Here is a 20,387-nt window from a genome sequence, read left to right as displayed (position 1 = left end):
GAATCCTGAGCTCTAGTTTTTCCCCAGATTCTTGTAGGAACAACTCTTTTGAGGGCACAGGGTGATTGAAAAGATCTGCGATGAACACAGAGGGGTGAGTTCAGTGGCTCCCTTGCAGCCTTCTTTCTCCAGATGTCTGCCTTCTTTGCATAGTAATGTATGTGGGTGGTATTTAGGTGGAGGCTGTTTATAATCCAGCTGAAACATATCGCAAATGGTGGCCTGCTCTTTAGCTGACAATCAACTAGAGGGAAGGGAGGGAAGGCAACCGACTGCAAGGTGGGAAAGGGAGAGAGAACAATAAAATTTGGCCTGTCCATTTAATATGAGTGTGAAAATATATATGTTGAGATCTAGGGAAAGTCATTATTCATATTTATAAGTTATTGTTACTAAATGGAGAAAAACCTATTTTAAAGGACAAATAAAAATGTTAGTTGAAACTGTTAAATGGCAATGCAGAGCTATTGGGTTTTCCTAAACAGCATTTAAAAAGCTGGAAGATAGTTCAAATCCAGTAAACCCTGTTAATGATCGCAAGTCAAGAGGTCTGTCTGCATGCCTCAGTACCTCCCCCGGCAAAGCATCCACTTTGGCACTCAATGCCTCCAGCAAACAAAAGGTATGAGGTCTGAACAACCTTGTTATTATGGGCTAGGCCGAATTTCCACTTCACCAGCAAGAGTTTGTCCATTGAAACAGAGCCTGTCCTAGTACTGTCACTGTCAGCAGGTTGGAGCTCATTGGAAAAGCTGCAGTCATCTCAACCTGCCTTCTATCTCTAGCTAAACAGATTGCTTTCTATGGGATTCTTCAACCAGAGATACTTAAAATAGAAAGGAATCATTGAAGAACCTTCCAGCATTACTAAGATGGATTATTATGGGTAGAAGTTTTCATATTCCACAGCTTTCTGTTTCATCCTTCACAGAAAAAGCAAGAAGTAGCCTTATATGAAACATAAACAACTCATAAAATACAAGCTAGCAAAAATACCTTTTCTGGACAACTTACACAATGTCTTTTGCACTTTAAAACCTTTTATTAGAAGACCTAAAAATACCATGAAGTCTAAAAGATACAGATTATAATGAATTATTTAACTTTCTACCAAGTATGTATTCTAAGTATTAATACAGAAAGGATTTTATAAATTTAATCCTACAACCCTTTGCCGTAGTTGTAGAATCAGCACCTCCCATTGCTTTTATGTTTTAAAATATTTACTCAGATTATTTTATCCTAACTAAATTGGTCAAAGTTGTTTTGGGGCCCAATATTGCAAAAAAAAAAAAAAAATAAAATGTCCCTATGCATATTTAATTACATTAATCACTTCATTAAGCAGCACCGAAGACCTTGTGGTCAATTTCATTTTAGATATGGACACTCTGAGACAGGTTCATGTGATGTCCAGTGGGACCACAAGTGGGCCACAGTTGGTATTTTCTTATGGCACATTACAAAGGGGAGGAGGAGTTACGAACAGCACAAACCAGATTGAGAGCTATCATACTGCCAACAACTCCAGCAGGGCACCATTAAACTACAGTTAAGGAAAGGGAATTTTTATTAAATGCAACAAAATTTGTGTTTGAACTTCACCATAAAAACAAACTGTAACATAAGTTACTTGCTAAATACAAACAACTTTGAATGAAGAGAAATGATTTCATACCTGTATACTCAGAGAGACACTAATCAGAAAATTTGAAGCAGCAGCAAGTAAAACTCCCCAGAGCTGAGTCTAAAATATCACAAAACAAATACAAAAATATGTATTAGTTTAAGAACAACAATATAACAGCGGTTTTCTGATAGCACATTGTAACCCAATCATAAGCAAAATGTTGCACTTTTCAATCACTGACTTCATGCGGCGCCGAGTAAACTGATAACAAATATATATGCACAGTTGACTAGGGCTTAAACAGCTGGGAATGGAAAGGGCATCTCTGTGCAGGAGGTGGTTTTGCTGTCCTTCAGTAGAAAGCCTTCTTAAATCTCATGAAAGAAAAAACTAGACAGGTCTCAGCTGAACACATGTATTCTTCTTTTCCTAAAAAAGGACCTGCTTTGTTACATAATCCTGAAAGAAAATCAACAGCAATCAAACCATTCGCATTAGAACACAATTATCTTAAGAGTTAACATATCCACTGTTTGACAGGGCAGCCAGGAACACAGGTGTCCTGACAGTTTCTTTAATGTATTGTGTTATTTCATCAACTTCTTGTCTAACCAGCCTGTCTAATTTTCAGTAAGATTTGCAAACTTTCTATGAAGTTAAGAAATTAAAAACTTTCAAGCAGGATTCATGATTTTGGAAAGCAGTCATTTGAAGATGCTGTTTCAGCAAGCTCAAACACAGTAGAGTCCCTGTCTAACTTTCAAAACGTAGCACTGTGTACGTTGTCATAGGTGTGCTCAAGACCCACTCACGGTCGCTGGTGCAGTGCTGCGAGGAGCCCCGCTAGCTTGCGGAGAAGACAAACATAGAATTAGTGAGTTTTTTATGGTACCATAACTCAGCATAACTATTGCTTACAAGCTGTAAAGCAGCATCCAACTCAGTGCTCACAGCCTCAGCCTTCACGACTCTCCTCCAAGGTGGTCGCTGGGCACTCCGAGCAGGCAGTGCCTACCCTACCAGCCACAGAGTCCGTTGCCCCTCAGCATCCACTATTGCTAAGAGCAGCGTGTGGTCCAGCAAGCTCTTGGTGGTGGTGATGGCGGGTATTACTGTTGTGGCTAGATAATTCCCAGACTAGGAAAGAGCATCCACAAAACTGTGAAGAAACAACAGCCTTATTAAATATGGATGATAATATTCTCATTTAAGAGACACAGCTGAAACCAGCTGCCTCTGGCCCGTGTAGTTTCAGTAGTGGCTTAGGCTCAGAAGGAAAAGCAGACAACAGATTTGCTCTGGGTGAAATGCTTGGCTGACTGCCAGGTGTCACCAAGACTTAACTGGTGGGTACAAGGGGATGCAGAGAGGGGAATGCAGGAGGTGAGAGGGCTCCCTTTACTCGCACACCCTCTGTGCTAAGTATTACAGCACTCGTGCCACAGCCTGTGTACAAGAAGCATTCAGGGAGAAGCGTTACTCAAGAGTTTTGCCCATACCCTCTGGTGCCTGGCCACTGGAGGTCCACCCCATCTTGCGTCCTCTCCTCACGCTCCCGTATCCCCTACCAGATACTCCGGCAGAGTGCCCTGGGCTCACACACGGTGCATTTCCATGCCCGGAGAACACCCCTCACTGGGAGCAGCAGGGAGCATGTGACAAGACATCTCAGCACACCTCGGCACAGACGTCTCTGCTGAGATCGGGCACTAACTGTTACAGGAACATGAGCAGCCTTGCAGGCTCCTTCCACGCTGGGGAAATGCTGTCAAAGGGTCCCCACCCAGGGCCCCACAGGAGCAGAGGGATGGTTTTTCCTTGCTGAGGCTTTGATGCTGTAGCATCAAATCCTGAGCGTTGATCTTGTGCAAAGTTTGACAATTTCACAGGTGCATTATTGCACCCCCTCCATCATCCCGCACACACAGCAGCTTCAATAAAACAGCAGTTAAATCAAAATTGTTTTCTTGCTCCCAAAGACTTGTGCTTTTTAAATGACAACATGCTCCCTTGTGAGGGGGTGGAGAAGTGGCCTTGTCAGCCTCCTCATGAAGGGTTTAAGAAAAAGGAGACAGCAGGGAATAGAAAACAGAAACTGCCGCCTCATTTACCCCATCATTTTATTGCTTTCACATCAGTAATTGTAATACATCCACACTACTCCCAGCAGAGAACCCAAATCTCTCTGCAGCTCTCTGTTTCAGCAGCTGATCCTACCCTTATGGCTGCATCTCTGGATAACCCCTTGCAGCTCCTTACTCCCAGCTTTCAGCTGAGGGTCACAGACACTGTGCAGGACTCCAGAGGCAACCAGCCCCCCAGGGAGGAAACTGAGCAGGTCTCAAGCTAGCCCAAAGCAGGGTCCTCATTCATCCCTGGAGGTAAAACTCGCACACAGCGGGTGGGGCAGTGAAGGGGGCCATGTATTCCATCTGTCATCTAAAACAATTTGCAAAATCAGATCCACTTATGGGTACTGATGATGACCTGAGTACCTGCCTCCAAAGACTGTGCATCAAATGCCCCTTTGATGGGCACTGATGGGGACAGGGACTCCAGCAGGCTGTTTTCCAGTGCCCTGCATCACTGGTTTCCCCTCCAGAACAATGACTGCTTTTGTACCATGGTGGCTGCTTTGTCAGGTACCGGCGAGCTTGGCTCAGGTATGCTTGTGGGACACGTAAGATTTCTAACATGGTGAATAGGAACCATCTCCCAACAGTCTATCTTCTTACAGGTTCCATAAATTGCCAGGAACAGAAAACAGGTCAAAAACTTGCATCTTCTCTGTCTTCTCATTTTCTGTGAAATACCAAGACATGTGTGGCCATTCTCAGTACTTCCCTGTGAAATACCAAGATTGATATTCCCCTCAGCGGACGTTGGGCTAGGGACATGGGCCTGCGTGAGGACCTGTGGTTGGGCAGGGCAGGGCAGGCCTGTAGGAGCTGGGGACCAGCATTGCTGGAGCAGAGGTTAGTGGCCCCAGGGGTCAAAATGGGGTCCTGGGCCATGGGCAGGGTGGGAGAGCTCTGGGGGCATCTGGGAACAGGCAGGGTTGTGGGTGCCTTCAGGGCCTTGACATGCAACACATGCAAAGCTGTTGAGGTGACAGCCCTTTGTGCCCAACTTAAGCAACCTCCTGTATCTGCACGTAAGGAAAAACAGCACGTGTGCATGATCAAGGCAAATTCATAGTAGCAGTCAGGGTTCAAATCTTATCCTCGTTGCCCAGGTCTTTTTATTGTAATGACCACACGTTTCACCTGAGTGCTGCTGTTGGCATATATACTGCGCTGCCTGCTCTAGACTGACATGTGTTAATGAGCTCTGGTTAGTATGGTGATAGCACCATACTTCCAAACCCTGGGCTGGACAGACCCCTAAAGATTAAAAGCAGAGTACAATGCCCCAAGGAGGTCAAATATCACATGGATCCGTTCAGGGAGATGAGATGAAAGTACAGTAACACCATGCAGTTATAGCATGGCAAAACTGTCTTGCACAAGGTCATACTCAGACATGCCAATATTAAAGAAAACAACAGGGAACAAAAAATGCATTAAAGAGGAAAATTAGATTGCAAACTTCACAAATCAGAGTGCATCCTAAATCAGCAGGCGATTTCTAATGCACAAGAGCCATCACATACAGCTGCGCTCAAAGCGGGAGAGAAAAAATAGGATACCATATCTCAGGCTAGTAAAACCATGCTTGATGAAAGATGACCTGTGACAGAAGATAGATCACCCTATCAAACCAAAATGGTTGCTGTATTGCCCTGAAGGCCACCACAGCCCTTCTATTCCCATTTTGTTATGTAAAACGCTTTACTGTTTGCACTGCCTGCCATTCAATGTCCTTTAGAGGCTAAAGGACTGGTGGAACAGCCAGGTTTATGAGTAACAAATATGATATTCTCTTAACACCAAGTTTCCAGTTGTGATATCCAGCTGCGATATCATCTGCAGCACTGCGGGGCTTTCCACACCTAAGTCTTGAGACAAACCTCCATGAGGGAATTCAGTTGTAGACACAACTTCAGAGTTGTGGTGCTCCTTCAGTCAACTAAGGACTTCTGCAGGAAAAAGCCTTACATATTCAAAACTGTTGGCATAAGATGCAAGTCCCTTCATCACCAAAATGTCTGTCCAAATGTACAGGCCACATTGTCAGACCCCAGATTTTAAACTGTTGACCCATTCTTCCAGTACTTCCAAATGCATGAGGCTTATCACAGAAATATTCTGACCTTAAGTTTTCCAGAAAGTTAAAAACCACAACACCAAAACCACAGAAATTTGATTTCCTTCACCTTAATATGGTTTGGAACAAGCCATGGATGTCACTTGCTGGCTTTGCAGTCCCTTCTAGATAGTCCCCAACACATGGGCCACAGACTGAGGCTGTGGATCTGCTGACATTTTCCTCAGTGGCATAGCTGGCTTGAGGGCTGCCTCCTTCCTCTGGCCCCCCGTTCCCTCACCGCCTCGTTTGCCTTAGAACAATTTGTGAGGCTGGAAAGGCACTGTTCCAGGTTTGACATAACCCTCCCAACACAGACCCCGTTAGCATTGTGTTCTTTATAAGCCACCTGCCAATGTTTAACACGAAAAGCGGATCAAGATTCACAAGCCGTGGCAAGGGTTTTAAAATGGTGGCCCCGCGCAGTCTGCCAGTGGTGAAAGCAGCTTGTACCGGGGCTGCTGGAGGGAATGAGTTCAAGAAGTAGCAAATTCATCTTGAGCAAGGGACCCTCAGCACTCGCCTGGCATCCCCCATCCCAGTCATGGGAGGCTCTTGCATGAGCCCATGTGTAGGAAGGGGAGGACGGTGGCCATCCATTTGCCAAGTGAAGTGGCAGCATCTTGCTATTCAAATGAAGAGCAGTATAGCATATTACTGCATACAGTCCTGCTTTAAGCACATCATGCCAGACCTGATGCTTATTTACCTTAGCACCTTTACACATCATTCTGGCAGTGTTTTAAATGGGCATTTTGCATGCAAGGTCTATTTTTATTGTCAAAGTAAGGGGTTTACGGCAAATGAAAGCCAGGCTGAAATCAAATCTTTGGCACTAATTCTAATAAATTTATCCCTTGCAGACTAAAACCTGCATTGCAGACTCAGTTAAACAGCGAGATGCAATTTATCCATATTACATGTATATTTTCCTAATGCACATTAAACTGCCGTTGCCAGGCCTGTGAAATGAAAACTTAGAAAGATTAACTTAATTTGCATTGAGTAAAAGGTATATGGTCATTATTTATGGAAACTTGCTATGTCTATAAATTAAACTGACTAGCAGAAAAAACCCACTTCAAATGTGTGTTGTCAGCTCACTCATCAAGGCTAGTTAAACTGTTCATTACTCTTCATTTCTGCATTTATTTGTAATCTAAAGGTGTTCCCAACAAATGTTATGGCATATACTGCTTCAAAAACTACACATCGTTACCAGTAATGAGGATTTTGTCAGATCTCTATGCGTCTTATAAGAAATAACAGGGGAGGGGGGGGGCGGGGGGCAAGAAAATGCCTTCTAAACTTCCAATTCTGAGTTCACTCTGAAACAAGGGGAATTCAGGATCCTTAACAAAAACCATATTTTTCAAAGAGCCACCATGTGGAATTAGGAGAGGTTTATCATTTAGCTCTTATTATTCACAGAGCTCTGGCTGTACTCAGTGCTTTACAGATGTATAAAGAAAAGAAGGTCCTTGTTTCAATGGTTTTCGTAGTGCAATTCATATAGTCATATATGGGTTCAGGCCCATATGAAGTACTGAAGGACAGCAGAAATAAAAGGAGCAATTACCTGTGCTGAAACACATAATGAAAACATATTTGATTTGTTCATTGTGACATAAAGAAAAAGGATATCATTCAATATACAAGGAAGAAAGGATCAAAACATTTGGCACCATCTTTGTTAGGAACAGAAGGAGAGAGGAGACTCTAAGTCAGGATAAATTTGGGTGAAGACAAGACAGTTTGTAGGTTTTACACAGGTCAGCAGGCTGGATTGTAGACCACAGTCAGTAAGGATCCTATCCCATGAATATTACAGTATCCTTGCCTTTACTAGGTTTTACTTTTCATTACCTCGCAAATTTAAAATACATCTTTTTCAGAAACAAGAAAAACTGTAAAGGCTGGAAGGAGAGCCTGGTAGTTTACAGAAGAAAAGGTGTGGGAACTTGAGAGGATAAAGCAACTAAAGTGGGACCCTTTCATTCATCTCCATACTTTAATCATTCTCATGAGATCTTACTTGTATTTATCAGTTTGCTTACTTTAATTAATGTCCAAAAACCGATATGAAGAATATTAGTTGTGAACTATACTGAAGTAAATTTCTATACGCTCACTCAATATACAAACATATCAATCCACTATAATGTTAACAAGCATTATGAGTAGCATTTTTTTTTCTTTTTGAGGAGTTACAACCAAACGTTCCAACTTCTAAATTTCATTTTCTTATTCTCAGGAAACAAATCTCAAGATTAGAAATAAATATGAGAATGGAGAAGGGTCAGAATGGATTTTTATACTGTTCTTCACATGAACAGCCCAGGATACCTTGCCACATAAGCGGAGACCATTTCATGTTTTTAATACTGCCTGTCAGATTGCAAATAAAAACCTCTCCAATGACTGTATAACAACGGATCTGAAAATGTCAGTCATAGTTGGTAAATCTTAATAGATTCTCTCAAGGACCATCACATAACATCTCCATGGCAACTATAGAAATTACATACCAGGAAAAGCAAGAATAGGATTATAAACTTTTGCCAGTTGCCAGGTCCCTCAAGAGAAACACGGAGGCAAGCCAGCATTGCCTGACCAGCTTCTCCCACAAAACAGCCAGCCGGCCTGGGGAAACTTCTCTACTGGTGCCCAGGAGCAGCTTCTCTACTGCTGCCCAGGAGCAGGCTTTCTATATGGCTGTTTGACACTGATTCCTGGTGTACAAGGTAAGGTTCAAGCCAGGCCATTTGAAGCCTAGGTATATTAATTCCCAGAAGCTACTGTCTCATGCGCAGAGGCTGTGCTGCTCCTTTCCCTGCTTCATGTGGCCCCCTGGACCCCTAAACGGAGAGCTGAGGAGGGGGACGCAAGATTCATGGGGAGCTGGAGCGTACCAGTTCATGCCCTGCTAGACAGAGCACTAGCTCTGCCAGTGCTCAGAAAGACAGGCATGCTCAAAAGGGAGTTACCCGAACAACTGAGTAAATAGCACTGTGAAGTCTTACATCAGGTTGCAGAGCAGGGCACAGTGTACTGTTGGGGAGATGGCTCGCTCTGCATGTGCACACAAACATGCCTCCAAACCAAGCATAGCTAGCTCATTCCCTCTTGTTATTGTAGTACAAGTCTTGCTTGGAGTACGAATGAGCTATTTCTGATTCCACTTAAACCAGATACACAAAAGCCTGACAGAAATGTAGCCAGCTCAATACATTATTTACCAAAACTTAAAAAGCACTTTTGTATAAAAGTTGCCCTCTACCAGCTGAGAGGAGCTCATGAGAGGGATGACAAGCCTCTTCCTGCATGCACCTCTCCAGCACCACTTTCCAACAAAGGCAGGCTGGACTCCCATCCTGTCTCAATTAATCCTCTGTTAGCTATAACTAACCCTTCCTTTGATGTGCATAGAAAATGTTTCTCCACATCACAACCCAAGTGAACATGCTCAGTTGTTCAAGCCCGGTGTCACACGTGTGGGGCAGGGGTAAACGCAGGCTGGAAATGAGGACACTTCCAAGCCAGCGGCATTTCAGAACCGCTTCTAACAGAAGTAACAACAAGGGAGGGGAGAAAGAAAAGACCTGACTGCATTTAGAATGAAGTTTGATCCATCTGTTAAAAGAATTACTTGTTTTTATGGTAGGGGAATGGGCAGCCCAAAGGCCCTTCCAGTTGGCTGCTCCTGCAAAGCAGGGGTGCTGTATATTCGTTCCCTGCTTCCCTTCCTGCACCTCACGCACTTGGCTCTCCTAGTTTCATTTCCACAGAGAGTTTAATCATTTACAGATAGTTCCTAATGCCAAAAAAATGACTGGACTCCAGAAGGGAGAGCCTTTTGGTTAGCAACATTCTTCATTTAAATATAAACGACTGCTAGTTTATCAGTGATGATTTAAAAACATGAGGTCTTGCACTCTAAAATATTCGCATGTATGTATATGGGTGCATACACACACAAACACACAACTGGATGCTTTTAATTTGCAGATACTTCTGGTCAAAACTGTAAGATGCAAATCTGGGGATAACAAACTCTTTAAAAATGATCTCATATGCAAATTTCTTGCAGGGGCCTGCGATACGGGCAATGAGCTCGTGTTTTCCCAGCTGTTTCCCTGTCACACATTACACTTGTGCATTTTGACCTTTTACTACCAACTGTAACCTGGTTTAAAGTACTGATTACTGTTTTCCGTTCACGGTAGGTGCTGACATGAGGGCTAGGTACCTAGTTCACAAAAATCCAAAACATCTACTACACAGCAGTCTTCTGCTGCAGAAAACAGAAATCTGTTTATCTAGATGATCCCTTCTAGGTACCTATACCACCTTTTTATGTCCTCTGTTGCACTCAAAGAGATAACAAGGTGGTGAGGGTTTTTTTCACCAGTTTGGAGTATTATTGATCTTGCAGCAACTGTACCTTATGTGGATTCCCCAGTATATAACTTGCTGTCTTTTAATCCGGTATTTTAGCGTCAGTTTAGGATATAATGGTTAGCAAGTTTCTTCTTGACAGGGACTACTATAGAGATGGGGCCACAAAGATAAATTGTGTCTACTCCCTTTCAGGAATTAAAAAAATGAAGAATAACTGAGCACCCTTTTCCTGAGTCAGACGCTATTATCTCTATGCTTTTGTAAACCACACATTGCTCTTTAGTTTGGGTTGATATAGAGAGTTTAATAGGTAATGAAAAAGCTGCTCGAGCAAGCAAAGCAAAATCAGAAATTCATTCACCACTTCCTAACGGCAGGCCAGTGTTCAGCCACCTCCAGGAAAGCAGGGCTCCACCATGCATAAGAGCTACTTGGGAAGACAAATGCCCTAACTCCAGAAGTCCCTCCTTCCTCCCCCAGCAGTTATTGCTGAGCATAACACCATATTGTATGGCATACCCCTTTGGTCAGTTGAGGCCAGCTGTTCCAGCTGTGTCCCCTCCCAGCTTCTTGTGCACCCCCAGCCCACTCACTGGTGGGGCAGTGTGAGAAACAAAAATCACCTTGATGCTGTGCAAGCACAAACTAAAACATCCCCATGTTATCAACATGTTTTTCATCACAAATCCAAAACAGCACCAGACAAGTTACTATAAAGAAAATTAACTCTGGCCAAACCAGTACAATAGTCAAGAGATGGATCTAGAGTCTTGATCACATGAAAGCTGCTTTATTTGTTTGACTGAAGCTTCTGCAGATAATACAAGCTTTGCTCTCCATCATCTTGACATGATGACTGAGTCTTTGCCACATGGTAACACAGACACTGAACAATAATGTTCATGGTGCCGTAATCACTGCAAGGAGCAAAAGGTTGTCACCAAAAGAGATAGAAACAAAGGAAAGAGACTGATGTCATTAGAAGTCAATAAATACAAGAACCTTGTGGCAATCCCAAAGCAGGAAAACCCGCTCCAAAATAACCAAAACTCCCACAACAATGGAAAAGAAACATTAAGAAATAGTACATTAGAGTCATAAAGAAACGTAAATGGAGTCATGATCTATTTACTCACAAGCTGGAGCCCCAGAAAATTAAACTTGGTTTTAATTAGGAGTTAACTATCTGGCTACAAGTCTGTTATGTATGCACAACCCATATTTTGGTTGTTTTTCACAGTAACTTCTTTCCAGTGGAGATATCCCTGGCTGTTGAAGAAAAGGGGTTCAAGCACAATCCATATCAGCTGGCCACATGACTTTGTTTTGAGCAGGATGACAGCTAAGTCATCAGACACATTAGCTAAGACTCTGGCAGAGTTTTTAGCTCCCGTTAAGCTGATTTGGTTCTAGGGGATTAAATCTCAGCAAGAGGTAGGCTTGTCCACAAGAAGATCTGTACTTCTATGTTACTATTTCACCTCAGCCAGCATGAAGAAGCCATGTCCAAGGAGCCAGCATTTGCTTTGCTGTGAGTCATTGCTTCCACATGTGGAGGGGTTTCCTCCAAACCTGGCACTCCTCATGGTCGAGATCTTGCATTCACCATATGCCTCTGCCTCACAGGGATGTTTCTGCAGAACACAGCAGGATACGAAGGGGAATATAGCCAGAGAGTCACTGCATGCCTCATCCAAGAATGAAACCCCAATGATCCCGTGATTTCTCTGTCACAGTTCCATAACCTCTCTTCAACCCCCTGTTAAGGGCAAAACAGTTCATATCATCAAACAAGGCCTAAGATTCTAGCCTAGATGATGTAAATCAGCCATGGTCATCATGGAAGAGAATGGAGTTATACTGGTATAACCTCAATATAGGCAGTACACATCTGTTTAGTTTGGTATTGACTGTGTCCTTTTGAGCACACCCTGCAAATATCACTGCCACATTTCTTAAGATCTCTGCTCCAGGCCTGGCGTTGATTCGCACACCAACTGGCTGTCTTTTGAAGCTGCTGGCAGTAAGTTTCAAAGTCCAGATTAGTCACAGAATGGAAAGCATATCTCCCAACTGTTCATATTAACAAATGCCATTCTTCTTGGACAAGCTGTGGTGACATTATAAACATGAACATAACAGTTTATACATGTCACCAAAACGCCAAATGGAGTAATTGCAGCCTCCAATTATTAGGTTAGCCAAAGGTCCTCATCTCCCTTTTGACCAAAGTCCACAGTCTGCTGTTTGCTCATCTTTCTAAAGCCCTGGGTTTTGAGTTTGGTCAAATTTCTACTTGAGTTATTTGCATTCTTTTGATTTCTTCAAACAGGAGTTAATCAGATCCAGCAGACTCTGGGAGACATGCAAGGATAAGATTCAGACATCTTTTTTTTTTTTTTTTATGTGAGAAAATCGTACCTCAGCTTTAAAGAGCAATAAAGTCTTTTTTGGGTCACAAAATCATAAGGGACCACAGTGTCATAGGTGAGATTTTATGAAAGGAACAACTTTTATTAACAAAAAATAAAATATCAATGAACATTTTCCTGTTGATTTAGCCAGATAAATTGCCTCATCAAGGAGTCAAAATGAGTGCTAGGGCAAACGAAGCCGCAGAAGCAGATTCAAGATGGGCTAACACCACCTCTTTGGCTAGCAGCAACATCCTATATCAACACAGCAACCTTATGAAATCTCAGGAGCAGACAGGTGTTGGCCTGGGCAACCAGACCTTCACCCTACATCACTTTGCAACTCCCAGGCAAGGCTGGAGACACCGAAACCAACACAGTAGACACAGCCAATTGAATTTAAAGTCTATTATTTGCAAAGTAGTCTAGAAGCTGGGGACAGGGAGGGCAAATAAACCTCCCAAGCAGGGTAGGGATTCAAACTTGTCCCATGCGTGGTCTTTCCTACTTGGTGCTGACTGAGGCAAGAGGAGCACTCACCCTGCTCTGCTAGCTTCAGACTAAATCCAATTCTGCTGCTCCAGATCATTGTGCTGAAAAGCAGTGACTGTATTTTAAGCCCTGTAGTCAGTGGCTGAGCTGGATATCAGACAGAGTCTGCTCTATGCCCCAGTCTTTTTGTAAAATGCCATTCTGAAGGAGTTCAAAGCAAAACTAATTTCTGCACTAGGTAGGAAATGTATAACTTGTGACACGAGTTTCCTTGCATTTGTCTTCTGCACCCCACTTTCTGACAAATGACAAGAATTGTAACGTTCCTTATTGCCTAGAAATTTGCAAATTAGCATTCTCAAGCCTCTTTAAACAGATTAGCATAATTACACAGCTCCTATTTAACTCGCTGTCACTTTAATAATTTAAAAAAAATCAAATGCACATGTTCTTTAATGTGCTCAGAAAAACTGAAAACTCATTTTACGATAGCACCTATTGGGAGAGGAAGCATTGAAAACAGTCTGAGATTTGGGAAAAATAGCCTAGTGAGAATCAGGGAACAGGCACTCGTGGAGCTATAGCTGGTGCTCAATACTGCCCCAGCCCTGCAAGGGCAGTTGTTTCCAATGTCCTGGCTGAGGTGTCCAGGAGGAGCCACCAAGGCTGCTTCGGTCAAAATCAACTGCGAGTCATCAGCCTAAATAAAAGGGCTTAGCTCACCAGCTTCTCTTGGCTATCAGGCTAGGAAGCATTCATTCAAGCAGCTCTGCCAGGAATGCTGAAGAGATGAAAGTGTTGAGAATAGATGCAGGATGATATTTCCCATCACTAGCATTTGCTTTGGGTCTACATGCCCCAAGCTCAAAACGTGGAGCTGAGCTGGTTTCCTGTACCTGCTGCCTAGCATCATGCTGGGCTTTGGTAGGAGAAACCCAGAGTGATCGATGTCTGCCAATAGCACAGCACTAGGAAATTAGGCTGTTCCGAGACCCAGAGTAGTGCCTGGTGGAAACCACATAGGCAGGTCACCCCTCAGGCTGGCTCAGAAAGCTGCATACTACCTCCAGTCTTTGGGCTACTTTCCCACTGAGGGCCTCTGTTCCAGACTTGCCTCCTTTATATTCAGAGGTATAAACAGCTCCGTGGCTTACTCCCACTCAGCTCTTTTCCTTCAGTCACTGCAAGCAACGTTCCCTAAGGAATCTGAGAGTTGCAACGATAAAACCAAGTTTATGATACCTTGCAATAGGACAGGCAAGGGGTAAGGCTCTCCTGTAATTACATCCCTTCCCTTTGAGTAACAAATAAGTTCCCATGCAGCAGCTGATCTTTCTTTAACCCGGAGGCTGCAGCTTATGTAAGCTATGTGCTTGTTTCACACCAGACACCTTGTGATCTTTACAACTGCAGGAACAGTTGATGTTTGGCAAGGCAGAATGGATGTATGACCTTGCAAAAAAAGATATGGGTGATCCATTTTGCTCAAGTGCTCTATTTTGCTTTCTCATGTCAGCTTCTCACTCACACAAAAGCTAATCAGAGCACAACCCCCAGCAGATCAGACCTACAGCTCTGACAGAGCCTGGAAGCTTCTGTGCAAAGCTGTCCTAGCTGACAGTCCTGCATTTATGACCCATCCTTTTCTAGCAGAGCCTAATTAAATGGGACTAAGCCCATGCTGCTAAATTCCTGACAGCAGAACACCACCAGAAGAGCGTGCATCAGTGCTGGCAGCAACTGTTTGCAATGCTTCTTCGTTATAGACTTTGACTTTTGGAATCCCTATGACTGATTCAAAAAAGGTATATTTGAAAGGCTGAACAAAGCCTTCTTCCTAACTTTTGATTTATAAGGGCTGAAAATAACACATATTCCCCACTTAACAAAACAGTATGCATTTTCTCCCATGCACATTCCTCATAAGATAAAGGAAACCGAATGAGTGTGAACTCTGAAAACTGACAGGTAAAGAACACCACAATGAAACACAGTCAATGTTTTGACGCCCCTGTTTGCTCTCAGTGAAGACTTTTAGGTGCTGGGGGGGGAAGAGGAAAAACTTTTCATCATAGTCTTCACAGGTGACTACAGCAGCAGAGAGCTGGGTGAAGACATGTTTGTCTCTACTCTCCCCATGCTCAGGCACTCATTTACTGATTAACCTGAAACAATTAACATCCGTGGTCCATCAGGGAGCAGACTGCAGCAGGACATACCCTACACAGACTGAGAAAATGGCATTTTAAAAGTCCTACAAAACACCTGAAGTGGAAAATAGCAGGATGGTTTCCCTTCACCTTTAGTAGCCTGATAATATCTGGTGGTTGCTTCTTGCAGAGGAAATCTGCCCTGGTTGAAACCCAGGTGTGCTACAGCCATGCTGCCCTTTTGGCTCCTGCACATGCTTTCCATGGACTTCTCAGCTTGTTCTAGAGCTTTCCCCGATTGAAAAACTTGGTTGGAAATGTCATTGTTTAAGCGATTAAAATATCCTGGTGAATGTTTGTAGGTTGGGCCGTGACTACTCTTTTCTCTGGTGGCAGTGCCAGCTGAAGAGGTCCTCAGTGTTTCTGGGGTGTTTCCTCAGCCAAGAGAAATGGAGAAATCATCTTTGCCATGGTGGCAGCTTCCTGCCCTCCTGCACTGGGTGTCTCACAGCACAGGGCACCAGAAGCACCAGCAGGGACTGTGCTGCCACTGGAAGAAACTGGGACCAAACCATGCCCTCAGCTTGCTGAGCCTCAGTGGCACTAGACATCAAGCCATTAGCAAGGTGGGGTGAGCTGAGGTACTGAAGACTTTCTCCTTGAACAGAACGAGCCAAAAACCTTAATTGTGGCACTTATGAAGTCTGGATTTCATATACATGACATAAGGCAGCATAGAAAGACCTCACAATGGCGTGTTTAATCTGTGGGATTTCTCACTGCACCTGGTAGCAGCCACCACAACCCACTGATGAGACCACACACAGGATCAGGTTGCCTGGCTGCACGTACTCGCCCCCTGAATGTATGGCCTGTGACAGGCTGGGATATGTTGTCACAGGACAAGAGGCTGGAGATTCATCCTGAAGGAGCTGTCTACATTTTAGACCTCAAACAGAGAGCCAAAATGATTTATTGCCACAACCCATGGAATAAAACAGTCTCTCAAGGTGAGCGCCTGGGCAGCCAGTAATAACTCCAAGTTTATTAAGAAACAGGCAAAGGAAGGAAAAGAAGCAGAAGTGAAACACATTTCCATCTCCAGCTCAGCTTCTGCACTTGAGCAACTACACACAGAGACTAACCCGATGGCCGTGTGAAACACCGGGTTATGGCAGAAGGATTACATCCCAGCCTTTGTTGACTGTTCTCACTCAGCTGTTTCCTCCCTCTCTGACACAAAGTCAAACCATAATCAGTATTATATATAATCATCTCAACTGTACTTGCGAAATGTTTTGGTCCATAAACGACAATACTGGAAATAAACAAGCAACCTTTGAGAAGTGCTGAGGGAAGTAAGAAATGATTGAACTCAAATAATTATATACACTTTCTATTAAGCAGACAAAGTCCACAAGTGGTGGCTTCATACATTCATTACTCCAGCAGACACATAAATATTACAACAATTTTAGTTTGTCAGGAAATACTTCAAGTAACTAAGTACATATTTCATCTGAGTTTGCTGCATCACTAACAGGGAAGGCTGTGAGAGCACAGGATCCCGTGTTGCTGATTTCAGAGCTGCAGTTCCTCAAGCAGCATCAATCAAGCTACATCCATGCTAATGCCAAAGAGAAGACCTACCTCCACCCTTTTTTTCCTATGAATACACATTCCCCCTTCTAGCCTCATGCTGATAGCTAGCGCCAATCAGCCTCATCAGGGACCTGGCAGGAGAATAACTCCAATTAAAAAAAAAACAACAAACCAACCAAACAAACAAAACCCCCAAAAACCCAAACAACCTCAAAAAATGTAATGCCAGCACAAGGAGGCATTATACTACACAGCCACATGGACACAGGCACTTTAACTTCTTCCAGGGAACTGCATGTTTACAGACATAGTTTAAGGCTTACTCTAGTGCCACGGATTTCCCTAATGCATGTGTCAGATCTGCTGATCTCTGGATGACTCCAGTGCCCACGTGGCACTAGGCAGCTGTGACCCACAGCCATGCCAAGCCTGTCACATCCAGGGGCTCTTGAAAGGGGATCTCACTCTTTCACCCCCTGATGGTTCGTGTGGCTGAAGGGGTTGAAAAAATACTCCCCAAAAAGCAATCCACCTCAGCTCTCCTAGGATGCTTCCAGGCAGCTGGGAGCTGGTGCAGTTATGATCTCTTGTAGAGGCAGAAAACAAAGAGCTCCTCTTCAAACCGAACCAAGAGGATTAAATGGCCTTAAGAAAAGAAAAAGCCCCATGAAAAAGAAAGAGCCCCTGTTTGAAAACCTGAGACAGAGCTGATCCCCTGAATCACAGCCAGGATTAGCTGGGGATGGAGAGAACAGCTCCTGCTATTTCCAGAAATGTAATATGTGAAAATGGGGGTGCACAAAAGAATTTAACTATTGGGAAAAAGAAGGCTGGCAGCAATACATGACCCATAGTCACCCATTACCTCTCCAAAGCCTCAAGCCAAGTAAATGGAAGTACAGAAAAATCAGTCTTGCTCGAAGATACCAAGCAACACTAAAGAAATTATTCAAGTCTTCCCAGAAAACTACCAGGTTTAAAACACAGCAAGCCTCACACATCGACTCCGAGGAGTACAGGAGCAAGGCTGGGATGTTTTGCATCCCAGTAAACTGCAAGTAAATTTGCAAGTAAACTGATAACCCCACCATGACGTGCAGCTGGGCATCCCCATGCTGAAGGGGTTCCCTGTTGCTGCCTTCCTCTGGCAGCTCTGCAAGCACTGCCAGCCCTGGGACGCTGACTCCCAAACCCACAGTAACACCTGGCTCCACACTCCCCTTTCCCATAAGAGATCCCAGCTCTAGTCCTGGGAAGCACAGCCACCAGCCAGAAGTCCTGCTGCTCCGGGGAGCCAAGCACAGGAATTCACAGGTTTCCTTCCCTCTGAGAACAAGGGGCTGAGAAATGCCTCCTGCCATCTGGATATCCACCCAGTAGCAAATGCAGAATCCAGAGGGGAGAACTTTGTGGACCTTCCCCGGGCTATGACCTGCTACTGGGCTGCTCACAGAGTAAGGAGAGCAGTTAGTTGCAAGCCATCTTATGCACAATTTATACTGATACTTTGCATCGTAAAAATCAGTTTGTCTCTTATGCAGTGAAAAACAAGAATGTTGAGTATCCTCCCATGCCTCCTAGTTTGTGAGGCAAAAAGCAGGGAAAAGGTAAAGGGTTTAATCAATCTCCAATTCATTTTTATTGTTAGCAGATGCTTCAACTTGCTAGTTCTTGGGGGCTAATTCAGTCTTTCTTTTGCAGTTGCCCAAATACATTGTCAGCACTGACAGCAACAGAAACACTGATGACAAAAACCAGCAATGCTCTAGGGCGGAGCAGCACAGCTCTGCCTAGCTCCTGCTCAGAAAGGGCTGCTTGAAGAGGGAAGCCACGGTGAAGAGGGAGTAGATGTCAGCAGCAAACAGATGCTGGAAGGGGACTCTCAGAGGACAGTGGGGAGAGGCTGAAACAACTACCCCTCTCTCCCCGAGCCCACTTGCTCCCACAGCCCCAGCACGGTGCTGCACAGTCAACACTTACCTTGTGTGTGCTGTACCAGGGGCTGGAGAGGGGCCCGCTCCCGTTGCTTGGCCCCCCAAAGGATGTATTCCAGGATGCCCACTCCGAAATGGGGAGAATGCCCATGTGCCCACCCTCAGGCCCTGGCCACTGGCCATGCCACACACTGTCACAGCAGTGGGGACGGGTGGCTGTGGGTAGAGGCAAGCGAGACCAGGATGTGACACTCGTTTCCTGGTGTGGGAAAGGCTGCCGCCACGGGTCACTCCCCACGAAGGTGTGTGTGGCCAAGGGCTGCAGCTGCCAGTGGGCACCAGGACACTCTCAGCTAGGGAGCATTTGTAGCATAGGGGAGGAATGGAAGCTTGACAGAAAATTTTGCTACTTCTCTTCCTTTCCAGGGCATTCAGGTGCCTTTTATTTTCTCTCTGACTTCCTCAATGCCCCACCCTGCTCTGAAAAGGCACCCTGGGAATTTAACTCCTTCAAATCAGTGCCTAAATCTAATGGTCAATTATTAATTCCTCACTGCTAGGTTGCAGGAGTCAGCAGTTGTTGGTCCCACGTGCATATAGTTGCTTGCCTAAATTCTTATTTCTGTCATATATTCTTCACTTTTAAGTATTTCCTGAATAGTTTCTTTGCAGATGTTTCAGGTAACAGGCTCGTTCCCAGGCTGTGGCTTTATCCATTCATTCTGTTAGTTTTGGACTGATCACTTAAGCCGTCTTGGGGAAAACGACAACTAAAAAAGCTCAGTAAAAGGGAGAGTAGGAGCTAGCAAGGTAGGAGCTTAGCAGAATTATATGGGAGACAGAAATAGGCTTCTAGAGAAGCACAGAAAAGAATAATTAAGCCACTGCATCTTCAGGCTCTGGACAAAACTGCTTGCAGTCAAGAGAGCTCGTACTGTACCTTGGAAGTATTGGGTTGTGTTAATTTATCCTGTTGGGCAGCTGGGCTTCAAAATGTCCACAGTCCTGACAATTAGCAGAGCACACAAAGGGTCAGTGGGGAGTTATTCTACTACCTGCTACAGCAGAATTTTCTCTAATTTTAAGTAGAAGTGGGATTTATTGGCCATTTCCAGTGGGACTACTAGTCCTACCATCAGCAAGACACGTCAAGAGAGAAGAGATCAAGCCAGCATGCAGGAGAGCAGGCTGGGGACTGAGCTTCCACAGGCAAGGAGACATGATACCTAATAGAAATGAGCAGCAGCAAAGCTGACTGCAGAGAGAGAAATGAGGACACAGCCCCTCAGTATGATTAACTTGTTCAAAAATGGAAGGTACACACAATTACAGGAAAGAAACTGAAGTTAAATTAATACTCTCCTGCTTGACTGCATAACCAGTGCCTGCATTAGCCACAAAGATGGTTATTTGAATCCAGCCTAGAAGGTGATACAGGAAGGGCAGAAGTGGCAAGGTAGTGCTTCGGTTAGATGATGATATAACACACCAAAATACAAAACCTTGCCTCATAATAAGA

General features: G+C 44.2%; 1 protein-coding gene across 1 annotated transcript in view; it reads right to left on the bottom strand.

The window, feature by feature from the left end:
- Positions 1 to 19,229, bottom strand: part of NIPAL2 (NIPA like domain containing 2) — a 51,716-nt gene extending 32,487 nt beyond the window's left edge. The window contains exons 1-2 of the mRNA XM_027777758.2: positions 18,915 to 19,229; positions 1,679 to 1,747 (exon numbers count right to left, since the gene is read on the bottom strand). Of these exons, the coding sequence (XP_027633559.2) occupies positions 1,679 to 1,747; positions 18,915 to 19,019 (174 nt within the window). The 5' untranslated portion in view covers positions 19,020 to 19,229. The remainder of the gene's footprint in view (positions 1 to 1,678; positions 1,748 to 18,914) is intronic.
- Between the last annotated feature and the right edge of the window lie 1,158 nt (positions 19,230 to 20,387).

This window comes from Falco peregrinus, chromosome 3 (genome assembly GCF_023634155.1).
Source record: "Falco peregrinus isolate bFalPer1 chromosome 3, bFalPer1.pri, whole genome shotgun sequence".
In the NCBI taxonomy this organism is placed as follows: domain Eukaryota; kingdom Metazoa; phylum Chordata; class Aves; order Falconiformes; family Falconidae; genus Falco; species Falco peregrinus.
The sequence above is the reverse complement of the archived record's forward strand: the minus strand, read 5'-3'. Positions and strand labels throughout refer to the sequence as shown.